At 39.3% G+C, this 13,193-nt stretch overlaps 2 protein-coding genes across 2 annotated transcripts in view; one reads left to right on the top strand and one right to left on the bottom strand.

Annotated features, from left to right (window-relative positions):
- The first annotated feature begins 2,028 nt into the window (after positions 1-2,028).
- Positions 2,029-9,339, top strand: SPATA22 (spermatogenesis associated 22). Its single transcript, XM_088177236.1, has 8 exons — positions 2,029-2,080; positions 2,779-2,907; positions 3,646-3,700; positions 3,831-3,926; positions 4,337-4,640; positions 4,960-5,089; positions 5,432-5,529; positions 5,858-9,339. The coding sequence occupies exons 1-8, from the start codon at positions 2,029-2,031 to the stop codon at positions 6,047-6,049; spliced, it is 1,056 nt and encodes a 351-aa protein (XP_088033362.1). The 3' UTR covers positions 6,050-9,339.
- The window catches only part of LHFPL7 (LHFPL tetraspan subfamily member 7), a 58,085-nt gene continuing 51,460 nt past the window's right edge, over positions 6,569-13,193 (bottom strand). The window contains exon 3 of the mRNA XM_014876603.2: positions 6,569-9,768. Within this exon, the coding sequence (XP_014732089.1) occupies positions 9,542-9,768 (227 nt within the window). The 3' untranslated portion in view covers positions 6,569-9,541. The remainder of the gene's footprint in view (positions 9,769-13,193) is intronic.

Here is a 13,193-nt window from a genome sequence, read left to right as displayed (position 1 = left end):
TATGTGACTCATAATATAAACATAACAGATTGCAAGAGAATAAAGAATGTTTATTGAACAATTCATTTTTATTAAGATTATACTCCAGCGACTGAGAGAATATTTGGCCAGTTCCTGAAAGGCTTTATATCCCAGGCTGACTGACTGTAGGTCTAGGAAAAGCTAAGGACAGGATTTATCTAGAATAGTTCTGCCAGGAATATAATTTCTACAGAAGTTGCTCTCTTTGTTTTAGTTCATGCATTCAGATTTTGCTGAACCTTACAGAAAGTTAATACAGAGAGACTGTTTACTTAGCTCCTAAGTACAGAGTAATACAGTTGAGTATTTGTCAGATATTTAATCAGAATGAGTAATTTATTAAACAAAGCAGTAAAGTTGCATTTTACAGCACTGGACAGTCTGTGCTGTCCTTTGACCTTGTCTGTCTCCAGCGGTGAGTGACACAACACCCAAAAACACAACTCACACTCTGAATCTGGGTTTGCTGAATTTAAACACAGCAGCAGTTTGAAGAGTTAACAGCAAAATGCAAACATGCAGGGCTGGAACATATAGTTTATCTTTTATTGCTGCTGGCACTGTGATGGTTGTAATTCCTTCCAAAGCGCTGAATGAAACACAGAGATGTCTGTGCTCTTACTTAACATGCAAGAAGTTTGTCTCCTAAGAAGAATGTTTTCAGGACAGAGACAGTGAATTTCCAAACACGAGTTTAGGAACTAAACCCATGGAAGCTTCTTTTATTCCCCTTAGAGCAGTTCCCGTCCAAACACTTTAACTCCTGGTGTCCCAGGACCCGTCAATTTGGGAATGAATGGAAATTCGCATGGAAAGTTGTCACTCTTCAGGGTTAAGCACTGGGAACCATCCCTTATTCCTGTGCTTTGCCAATACTCACACTCTGAAAAAGGATGTGGGATATTTTGTTTAGTAACAATCCGGATTGGTTTGATGTGCTGCATACAGATATTTGGGAGTGTTTCTGAAGGAAAAGTTTTATTAAAACAGGACAAGATCCAACCGTGCCAAGCACTCAGATTTTAAACAGGAACCAGCCATTTGCAAAAGCCAGAACAGCCAAAGAGAGCAACAAGGTGAAAAATGCCCTTAGTTTTCTCTACATCCACGTTTTCATCCACACACTTCAGGAGATTCAGCTCCGGCCCCGGGTTCTCTAAGGGTGACACTACACCGGTTCCTCGGGTGCGGGGATAATTAATGAAATCCCACCGAGAGGGTAATTAAAGGGTTCTTGTGTCTCCCAGCCAGGCCCAGCCGCTCCCGCCGTGCCCTCAGCGTGAGGGAAGGGGCACCTCATCGCCTTCACGCCATTTTCACACCGGCTGAGGCGGGAGCGCGCGGGCCGGTGTCTGTTGTTTTTGGCGGCCTTCGCCTCAGGGCTGTCCCTCAGCCCTGTCCCTTAGGGCACCGCCTCAGGGCTGTTCCTCAGGGCTCACCCTCTGAGCTCACCCTCAGCACTGTCCCTCGGGTCTGACTCTCAGGGCTGTCCCTCAACACCGTCCCTCAGGGCTTCGCCTCAGGGCTGACCCTCAGCGCCATCCTTCGGTCTCGTCCCTCAGGGCTGACCCCTCAGCACCGTCCCTTAGCCCCGTCCCTCAGGGCTGACCGTCAGCGCCATCCTTCAGCCCTATCCCTCAGCATCGTCCCTCGGGGCTGACCATCAGCCTCGTCCCTCAGGGCTTCGCCTCAGCGCTGGACCCTCAGCGCCATCCTTCGGCGTCGTCCTTCAGGACTGACCCTCAGCGCCATCCTTCATCCTCGTCCCTTAGCCCCGTCCCTGAGGGCTCACCCTGAGGGCTGACCCTCAGCGCCATCCCCCAGCCCCGTCCCTCAGGGCTTCGCCTCAGGGCTGACCGACCCTCAGGGCTGATCCTCACCCCCATCCTTCAGGGCTTTGCCTCAGGACTGACCCTCAGTGCCATCCCTCAGCCCCGTCCCTCACGGTTTCTCCTCAGGGCTGACCCTCAGCGCCATCCCTCAGCCCGGTAAGCGCTGCCCCTCAACATGGCCCTGACCCTCAGCCCGCTCCCTCAGGGCCTGGAAGCTGCAAAGAGCAGTTGCATCTTAGGCGTGCACCTGTGGATCTTCTAAATTCAGTACAGCTGCTTCTGTGTTTTAGGGCTTGTGTTTGAAATGATGCCAGTCACTGGAGCTGCAGTGTTAAGAGAAACTGCCATAAAATCGCGTGAAATTTGAATGTGTTTGCGGCATTAATTAATTTGCTTTGTTTATCTGACTTCCAAACAGGAAATTTTGGAGTAATCAATCCACTGCTGCCTGTTAAGATTCAGCAAAGAAATGAAAAGGAGTTTAGCTGACACCTCAGCTCGCAGTACAGCAGGTAGCAGCCCTTCTTATGTGACTTTCTGTTCACACCTCATTATGCTTTTAAACACACATAAGATACATATAGTACATTTATATATGTAGTGTTCATACAGGATGTTCAGTGTTTAGCCTTAAATCCCCATTTCCTGAGTGGATTTGCGTGGGTTACCTGATTATTGCAGCACAGGGTGAGATTTTAGATGGATTCAGGGGACTTGTCACTCAGGGAAAGGTTTCATTAATGGGATTATGTGCAGGACAGAGGGCTGGGAATATAAATTCTGTGAGGGAATGGCCTTTATGTGTTTATGAAACGTAATTCTTTTGTGTAATGGAAAATAATTAAGTAGTTTTATTTACGTATTTTAAGTGTGGATTGTGTATCCTTTTGCTATTAATATAGCATTACTTAAATTTTAATTTTAGGTTGTCTGCCTGTACCACTGTTCAATCAGAAAAAGAGAACTAGACAGCCCGTCACTTCAAATCCACTTAAAAATGAACCAGGTACTGGTTCTGGGACTCGTAGTTATGACTTCTCTACCTCATCATTTGGTAAATAACACATATTTTATTTTTTTACAGCCTCTAAATCCAAATAAAACTTAACTTCCTGATTGTATTCTATGAAATCAGACATTGTCTTTATCAAGAACTATAGGCATCCTTTATATCTATTTCTGAAAAGTTCATTATGTACAAATTGTCCTCCAGGAAATTTCTTTCTCCTCCATACAATTGAGCTTTTTATACTTCTTGCCTAGAGGGAGTTTGACTCTTTGTGTGATGGAGAATGAAGTAGCACTGGCATTTAAATAGAGTCTCTTGAAACTGACCTTTTGTTTTCAGTTGATTTCAATCAACATTCAAGTCCTGTGTTACAAGAAGAAACATTCGTAGGATGTCTTTCTTGTACTTCAGAAAGGAACTTCTGTTCTTCAAATTGGTCTTGGAAAGAACAGTGCAGAATTCTGCTTTTAGTGCTTTCATTATGTTTTACTTGTAATAAAGTTTAAAAGTTTTCTTATAATAAAGTCTCTGTTGCTAATAAGTCTAATGTTTGTAACTGAACCATTGTCTAGAGAAGTAACCTACTTGTTAGAAGTTGTCTTATAATTATAAATATCAAAGGATCACATTCCTCTTTTTTCTTTTTTCTTCCTCCTTCCCGTGTGAGCCTGTTTGTGGGACGTTAAGCAGAGTTGGAGGCCTATGAAGACTTATTACCTTTCAGTCTTTTCCATTTTTTTTCCATTTTTGTCCATATTCAATCCTTTGTCTTTTGAAAATTAGGCTGGGGAACTGCAAACCCAGAAGTGGATGAACTACAGAAAGCAGCAAACAGTGGGTATGTAAAAAGCAAGTTATTTGTTGTTTTTTTGATTTTTATTTGGATGTTAATTGTTTCATGAACAATCCATGTGTCTGACAATAAAGCTGCTGCTGTGTCACTGATACTGTAAACTTGTCTTTGAAAGCCAAGCAGAACATCCGATGGCTCCTTCCCTTATGAAACCACCAAATGCATCAAAGTTTAATTTAGCAAATGCTGGGAAAAACTTGTCTGCCTGCAGGTTGGTGAAGCCTTTAATGTCTATTATCCTTCCTTTTTGTTCTTATGTGAAAATGCAACTCACATTTTCCCATATGCCTGTAGCATTCAAAGAAACTCTTTTAATATCACTCTCAGAGGAAACCTTGTTTATTTTATTTCAGAGTTATGAAAATATGTGAATTTTGGATCAGGAAAGATCCCTTACACAGGGCAGGACAATAACTGAGCAGGGTTTTAAGGTCTGTTGAAGTCAGATGGATTTTATGCAGAGGTGTAATCACTGCCCTGTATATCCATTAATTTGGGGTAAACTCAAGTGAGTTTTGAGGTATTTAAAGCTAAAACAATTTATGGAGTGCTTTTATATACTTTAGTCACATATCTGAGTATTCAGAAGAGGTACTGTGATACTGAACTGTTGTATTGCAGGAACAGAAATGAATATACTCCTTTAGGTAACACAGCAAATTCAAGATCTGATAATGGAACTTCTCGAAAGTTTGAGAACTTTTCAAGCAGTTTGAAAACTGTCCAGCAGCAAAAGCACCCTGACAGTTGTAACCCATCCCAGCTCATCAAAACAGACACATCCAAAGGACAGTGGCCACTGAAACCCAACACTGTGGCAAGAAGTCTGCAGGATCGTAGTCCAGCATATAAATTTAACTACAATACTCAGCGAAATAAAATGAGTGAAAACCAATTTGGTTGTGTCTCAGAAGATAAAAGTCAGGTAAAACTTATGGGCAGGGTTAATAGAAAAGAGAAAATGAAGAAAGCAGTTAAGAAAGAAAACTGATGGAAGATGAAGTTTTCATCAGCCCAACCTGCCTTAGTAAAACCTGGAATTTCTGGAAATTTGGAATTGAGAATTTCATACTGTAATAACCTAAAATCCTCAGTAAACTGGCAGGGAGTTGTTTGTATATTCTGAACAAATGCTCTAATTTAAATTTGATTATTGACTATTTAACATAATAAATAAATGCCTATGTGCCCTTTAAAATTGGAAGTGTGTATGTCTAACTTAAGCTTTTGTCTTCACTTGAAAGGAAATTTCATCATCTCAAGTAAAAACTAAAATAAAAAAGAATTCTTTGCGAATCCTGTCTGCAGTCATTCAAAGTGTGAGGCACTGGAGCCAGTATGCCTATAAAACTGCACTGCTATTTGAAGTTTTAGGTAAGCATAGTAGTTTATAATAATATAATCTGATAATAATGCTAGGGCAACAACAAGAGAGAATTTTTCAATAGCTGAAATACTTAAATCCACATTATACTGGCACGAACACCATCTAATTTCCTTTCCATTCAGCTATCAAAGGTGACTGAAACAAGTACAAAATTAACAATTCAGTCATCCTCCAAGATCAAGTTTTTCCATCCTTTCTTTTCTTTGTTTTTAGAATGTGTTAGAATAAATTTTCCTGTTTTGTAGGAATCTTCTGTAGAGTGATACAATTTTACAATAATTTTTAATATAATTAATCTTAGAATGATTAATTTTTGCTTAATGGGACAGGCACACTGGATTCTGCAGTCACACCTGGAGCAAAAGGGGCAAAGAACTTTCTTCTGAGAGATGGAAAGGAGACCCTGCCTTGCGTGTTTTATGAAATTGTGAGTATTCTGTGTCCACACATAACAGTCACCACTAGCTCCAATCCTTTTTATGATTGTAAAATCATAAATTTACTGTGCAAAAGGCAGGCTGAATATTTTTATTATATTGTTCCAAATTTAGAGCAACAGTCACTACTTAGGGTATTTCAGATCTGTTTCAGAGGAACAGGTGAGACTTTGAGTTTAGCTTTTAAGTAGTTGGTAACAGCAATAAAGCTGATGTAAAGGTCTTCTGTTGGAATGTAGCCCTCAGAAAGCAGCCATGTGGAAAGCTTTTATGTGAGGTGATATAATTGTTTTATGTGTTTATTATGCTTTAATGAAGGACCGTGAGCTTCCACGACTCATTAGAGGTCGAGTGCACAGGTGCATGGGGACTTATGATGCAAAAAGGAACATTTTCAAGTGCGTCTCTGTAAGACCAGCAACTGCTCAAGAACAGAACACTTTCCAAGACTTTGTTAAAATTGCAGATGTTGAGATGGCAGCATATGCAAAAACTATAAATGAAATGTAAAAGTTAAAATGGTTGTGCAAACCCCTGATTTAACAAGTTGTTGCCCATAAAGCCTGGATATGCTACAGCATTTACCAAAACTACCAGTGAAAATGGGGTTAAACATTTGAAAATATCACTGTGCTGTGTTATCCAACAAATGCTGTGTGGTGTTCATTGGGTTCCCATTTATGTGTTACCTCATGAATGTTTATTTAAAAAATAAATAATCAGTATAATACCTGTATAAAATAACTACAGATCTTGAAGCTGTAGGAAGATTCCCAAGAATACAGAGGAAGTAGAAAAGAAAGAATGATTTGAACACAGAACTTCCTTGCCTTTGCCATAGAAACATCTTTCATGAGGGAAGGATCATGTACATGTTTATGTACCTTTGCCTTCAAACATTAACTTTCATAGATAATTCCTGCTGTTCTTATTTCCTTTTCTCTACTTCAGAAGCTTTGTTTCAGATCCAAATCTTTCAGATTTGGGAATTGCAAAACAAAAGAGTTGTCAAGAAAATAGCAAACAGTATGGGGATTTTTTTTTTATTATTTTATTATACAGTGTTGGCAATTGGAAATTTCACATTTAAAATAATTGAAATATTGTATCCAACAAGTCAAATACAGAAAACAGTTAATATTCTAAAAAGGAGCCAGCTAGTCAACGCAGAAACACATTAATGGAAAATACAGCTTTTAGTTACACTTAAAAAATTATATATTTAGAATAAAACTTGAACCTGTCCAGCAAATTGTAACAGGAAAACGCTTGTACACAGTTTAACGCGCAGACAGTCTTTGTGTAAAAAAGTGATCTGTCAGTGTGAGCACGGGCACTGCCAGCAACAGGTGAGATCTGCAGGATGTGCTTTGCCAACTGCTGCAAGGATCCCTGGAATTATCATCACACCTTCGGTGTGAAGCAGGCTCAGAGCATGGATGCTTCAAGGAGGGTTTTGCCAATCCAGTTGTAGAGGTCATCTACACGTGTTTGAGTCATTTAAATATTATAAAAATATTATAAAATGTTAAAGGAAGCTCCAACTGGAAGCATTAGATTGACTCATAAAAGGTGCAGAATATTGCAGGATGCAGAAGTTGATGACTTGCACAACAGAAGTTGAGCTTTAAGAAGTAAAATATTTGGTACAGCAGGGTTGTGAATTGTGAGACTGCTGTAATTTAAAACTGATTCCAGTTAGTGATTGATGCTTCCAGTTCTGCACATATGAAACTTCTGTTAATAAGTAATGACAGGAATAGGTCCTTTGTCTACTAGGTGTGTTATGGCTGTTAATAAAAATCTAAAATAATTTTACTTTTCAGGAAGTGTTTGGATCTTTGCAAGAGGAGTTTCTACTTGACACTAACAAATCACTTTTTCTAGTGAAACATTTAGTGAACAGTCGTAAACATTACACAAAACAGAAAAAACCCTACTCAATACAGTTTATACACACTACTCAACATTTTTCAGTTGTTGGGTGATTTTTTTTTTCTTGACCATATTGATCCTGTCTTGTTTAATGGTTCTAGTGTAAAGGCACAGGTTGGTTAGGAAAGAAAAGCCTGCATCTCTGTCTCTCTACTTTGTGGTGATTATTTTGTTTTTGCATGTTGTTTGTTATTCCTCACTTTTCTGACTCTTACATGAAAATTATCAATCTCAGCCATTTCATTTAAAAAAGTGTAAGACATCACTGAAAAGCACATTAATATACAGAAGTGTCTGAAATTTATTCTTCTTACTTTAGGGCATTCCTTCAACCTATTTTGTTAAATATTTGGAAGATTTAATTTCTCTATGAGCAAAAGTACAGAGCACTCATGCTCTCTTTCTCAGTGTACTTAATTCTGCATTGGAATCTGTATTTTCAAAGTTTGCTAAGTTTATGTGCAGAATTTGCTTTTAGCAAATTATTGTATGGAAATGTAACAACAGGACAATTCTTTTGGAAAACAATGCAATGTTCCACTGAAGTTTAGAGGGGTGAGGAATGTAAACAAGACTGCAGAAGTCTTTGATGTAAATTAAAATAACACAGTGATTGTTCTGTTTGCATTTTCTTATACATCCTCAACATGTCTCTGTCTGTCCCTTCATGTACACCTTCCATTAAAAAAAAAAAAAATAAAATTTCAGGAATCAGTTGGACTCAGCTAAGTGAAGAATAATAAATTTGATCACCTGGTTTGTGCCAAAATACAAAACTAAAAAGTACAGCTCTGAATTAAATATAATCTATGTGATTTTTCTTTTTAATAAATAATAGAAAATAAAAGATGAGAATAGAATTAGAATTAAATGTTTATTTTAAATGAAAAAACACAACAGTGGTGTGAGATTAGAACCCAATGTTTCTTTTGCTTAAGGCAATCAAGTGCACTTATTTCAATGCTTGATAATAATGAATTCAGTGCTATTGTGTAAATCACACCTCACAAAATTTCCATACAGACTAATGAAATATGGCCATTTGTAATTCTGACACAGCATCAGATTTTTGCTAGTCATGTTCAATAGCATTTCACTTCACTTTTTTTGTTTTACAATCTGGACTCTGAATTGCAATGGAAATACTGGAATTAGTTCATTCTGGCTTGTACTATCACTGCAGGTAAGGGCCATTGGGCACAGACATTTTTGTGAACAGAGATTTTTTCTTTTCAGCCTTAAACAACAAAACCCCAAAATCTACAGCTGTCATAGTTCAAAACGTTTTGTTAAAGTCCACCTAGAAATATAATTTAAGAAATACTGAAAACAAATTCTTAAGATTTTTTTTCCTGTTGTTAAAGGATTAAAACATCATGAAGCCTTTGGAAGTAGTTGGAGCTCTCAGAAAAAAAGAAATTTCAGTTTTACCCAAGACTTCATGAAGATGTCTCTGTATCTTGGCAATTAGAGCAGAAGTAAAAACTGTGCCCAGAACTTACAATATGCAGGTGCTCCTAATATATATAGATTTAAAAGAAACTTTTTTCTTGTATACAATTCTTTTTAGCTATCAATCTTAATTTTAGGCTGTGGCTACTAGTAGGTGCTTTTTCTCACTAATCAAAATAATTGTAACAAAATATTATTATTGATTTTAAAGTTACTGGGTTCATAAAAGTCCTGACATTTCACAATATATCAAAAGTGAATTGAAGCTTTTAAGACTCACAATTTTGAGACACAAAAGAAACTGGGAGGTAGACAGATGTTTTGAGGATAAACCGATTTTTTATTTTTTTATTTATTTTTTTTTTGTCTAAGGCATGATGCCATTATCTGTTTGGAGCAGTGTAAAGGCTGCTGATTAATCCTATTTCGATTCCAGAGCGTTCGCTGCTCGCGCTTACGGAAGACTTTCAATGCACTTTTGGTCTTTGTCAATCTGACCTTCTCTTCCCCATCTCCTCTCCTCTCTTTTGCAACACAGCCAACTTGGAAGTGCTTTAATAATTTCTGCCCATTACTGTAGACAGGAATGTTCTGTTCTTAAAGAGTAATAAAATACTATAAAATAGTAGGTATTGGAGTTGGAGATATGTGCTCTTTTGGTGCATATTTTGCAAAGAATGGTAAAAAGACAGACAACATGACCCCAACAATTGCCAGCATGTACCCCCATCCAATCTGGCAGTCTCCTGCATAGTAGATGTCTGAGTTCTCACAGAATCTCTTCACAGTAGCAGAGTTGAAACCAAAAGGGTAAACCAAAAGCCCAGAAGCCATTATGAACACTAGAGAGGAGAAAAAAAAAAATCACCAGTTATTATCAAACATCAATTCCTTTGGAAAAAAAGAATCCTTACTTTAGAAAGGCAAATATATATATTATATTAAAATCAATGGAAAAAGTCATAGCTTAGAAAACCCCCTTGTGATTGGCAGATTATCCTCCTTTTCATAATTACCTCTTGTGGACAGCAGTGATGGGACAAGGCAGCAAGTTGGGATTTTTTTCATGAGAACTCTTGCCATTAAATAACTTCAGAAACGCTGTGATCCAAATTATGTAGCCATGTAAAAAGTAAGGTGGTTCAGATACCATGGAATCCAGAGGAGAAGATTTCCTAAGTTGGCAGATTCCAAACCAGCTTCACTTTCTTCTCAACAGCATTTTTGTGCTTGAGACAAACAATTACTTTGTTCTGCCAAGTAGAAACTTTCATTGAAATAGTGCAAATATAGATTTTCAGATTCTGCTGATGAGGTTCTGATAATGTGAGACTCATTAGTACTGACTCAAATTGTTTAAAACATCCTGCATTTGGACAACTGATGAAAAACAACATCATTTATCTTCTTTTTATTTATTTATCTTATGTCTCTTGACATTGGAAAGCCAGGCTTGCCTCCTGCAATTACCCTCCATTATCCATTGGCTTTTAATAGAACTTCACATATTTTAATATTTAAGGAATCCTTGACATATTCAAATATCAACTCATGCAGGTAAATGGATCAACAGCAGAACCATTTTTCTAACTTTGAAAGTAGGACTGCCCAAGGTGTAACTCGTGAGTAAGATAAAGATGCACAAAAATCCTGCAGGAACAACTCTTGGAACCTGATTCTGCCCACCTTGGAAGTGAAGAGGGGCTGAGCCAGGCTGGTGTGAGGGGTTACAGCACCTTTTGTTTGAGAGAGCACTGAGAAACCAAGACTTCCATTCTATCCCTTCTGCTAATCAATTACCACTGCATTTAAAATCTCTATTTGTAAAGGCTTTATTTCATCTACTAAAAAGATACCATGGAGCAGTCCCTTTTCCTCTCTTCCCATTTTTCCAGTACAGTGTTTTGTTCAAATTCAGGGTAGTGATTCACGAAGCAAGCAGTATGTTTGAGCTGATAGATAATTCATAACCAGCAAACATCTAATGAAACATTAGGAGTATAAAACAAACACTGTGTGCTATTCTCTGTGTTTGTGATTGCCTTTCAGGTAGGGCATGTGCATATTGCTCCAATTATAATATTGGAGAGGCTTAATCTTAAAAGTATCCACTAAAAAAGGGCAATCACTCATTAATCTTTTTTAATTAAAAAACACTTTAATAAGCTTGAGGGCTAGATGAAGTCAAAAAGTTTAACACACAGCCTGTCGAGCCCCTGAATAATTTGAATTAAACCTTTCCTTCCAGTCCAAATGGAACCACTGAGTTAATCCCTTGTAGAAAACAATAAGATGAAGAAAACAGAAATTAAAAGGAGAGCAAGTGGAGCAGCAGCAAAGTCTGTTTCCCTCTGGGCGTCTCACATGTGGCTACAAAGAGAAGCTGCCTGCCAAGAGGTGGAACTCTCTGAGAGCCAAGTGTTCCACCTGCTCCAGCAGCCACCCTCTTTCCTTTAAACCTCAGGAATCATTTTGCAGTGGTTGCTGTGGCCTTCTCCTCTTTCCAAGCACAAGGTGGGTGAAAGATGCTGCTGCAAGAGCCAGTGAGGGAAAAATCCTTCCCAGCACAAGCAGCATCCTGAGCCAGGCTCACAATTCCTGATCCTCCAGCAGCTGCCCCTGCTGGGTGTGCCCAGGGCAGGGGGAGCTCGTGGAGCTGAGATTTCAGCAGCCGTGTCCCTGCATTTAGGGCCTGACAGGAACCAGACATGCTGAAGCTGAATGCTAAGAAGTTATGTTATGCAGATCTCCCTAACTGCATGTGTGACAACCCAAAAAACGATATAAAATGAAAATACAGTAAAAATGAGGCTAAACAAGAGGAGGACAAGGGGTGATAGTTTTAAATTAAAACAGGGTAGATTCAGAGTAGATAGAATGAAGAAATCCTTCAGGATGAGTGTGGTAAAACACCAGCACAGGCTGCCCAGAGAGGTAGGTGGTGGATGCCCCATGCCTGGAAGCATCCAAGGTCAGATTGCTCTGAGCAATCTCACCCAGTTGAAGACATCCCTGTTTGCTCAGGGGAGCCTTTCCAGGTCACTTCAAATCCAAACTATTCCATGATTCTGTCATCTTGTTCAGTAAAGGTCACTGAGCTTTCCCCAAAGAGCTGAGGGGCTGGCACAACCTGAGAGCCACATGACACTCCTGCACATCCAGGAAAATTCCAGAGCACCTCCTCTGGTGGCAGAAACATAGGAAATAATTCCGAAAAAGGGAGATTTTCCCTACTACTGTTGTACACAGAAGCGAGAGTGTTAAACCGCAAACAAAACCCTGTTAATCCACGGACCTGTACAGTTGTAGGTTCACTGTGACACAGCTGGGATGTGGAACAGGGGGCTGCCCAAGAACCTGTGGTGTACAGGAGTTGCTGAGCACAGCCCAGGCTGCTCCACTGCACCAGGAATCTTGAAACAGCCCCGGGGTGCAAAACCTTCTGTGAAATGTTGGGAAAGCGAGCCAGTTTTACAAGAAACAGCCACTGCTCTAAGCAAGAAGCAGGTCTAAAATTAAAATTTCAGTTTGTTCGTCTTTTCAAAGCCAAAATAGCATCTCATTCGATGAAAAGTAAAAAAAAAATGCAGAATTGGAAACAATCCTTTCAGTCATAAAATCCTTTCCTAACTGTTAAATTTCACTGTTTTTCTGACACTGTCTCAACCCCTTGCTCTGTTTCACATATCTGTTCCATATATGTTTTCTTTTTGATTGGGTTACACAGAATTGTTTTGAAGGCTGTGTTTTACAGTGTTTTGATTAGCACTTGGTGCTGATGTTGCGTGGTGTGATTTAATGGAAGCAGCTCCATTTTTTTTTTCCAAGGCTAGAAATAATCTGTCACAGCTGAACGTACGTGTTCACATATCAAACGGGCTAAAAAGTTACCCATGGTTTTATATCCTCAGGCGTGTCATAGAATGACCTCATTATTCTCATTTAGGTGCCCTCTTTCGTACAAAGGCTCCAAATATTGAATAGCCCCGTTATTACCCGCAGAATCCGAGCTTTCAGGCATGGTGCTAATGACTCCTTAATGGTGCTGTCTGTCAGCAGCACAGCGAGCTGGGACAGCGCACAAAGAAACAGTGGGGCTCCATTTAGGCTCCTCGTGTAACACTCACGCCTCTGCACGGCTTTCCAACAACAAACATCGCTTTGAAAGGTGTCAGAACACAGCAGCGAGTGCATCTCACCGTTCTGCGAGGTGTAATCCTGCTGTCACGCAGGGTGATGAGGCCACACAAAGTATTCGGGTCTGTTC

This window comes from Sturnus vulgaris, chromosome 21 (assembly GCF_052056855.1).
Source record: "Sturnus vulgaris isolate bStuVul1 chromosome 21, bStuVul1.hap1, whole genome shotgun sequence".
Lineage (NCBI taxonomy): Eukaryota > Metazoa > Chordata > Aves > Passeriformes > Sturnidae > Sturnus > Sturnus vulgaris.
Note: the sequence above shows the minus strand (reverse complement) of the source record. Positions and strands in the feature narration are given on the sequence as shown.

What these genes read in the sequence shown, in the direction of transcription:
- SPATA22 (XM_088177236.1), top strand. Translation starts at nt 2,029, where the DNA reads ATGGCCCTGACCCTCAGCCCGCTCCCTCAGGGCCTGGAAGCTGCAAAG. An exon ending in CTTCTCTACCTCATCATTTG is followed by an intron (nt 2,908 to 3,645) that starts GTAAATAACACA and finishes TTTGAAAATTAG; the next exon opens with GCTGGGGAACTGCAAACCCA. An exon ending in AAAAACTTGTCTGCCTGCAG is followed by an intron (nt 3,927 to 4,336) that starts GTTGGTGAAGCC and finishes GTTGTATTGCAG; the next exon opens with GAACAGAAATGAATATACTC.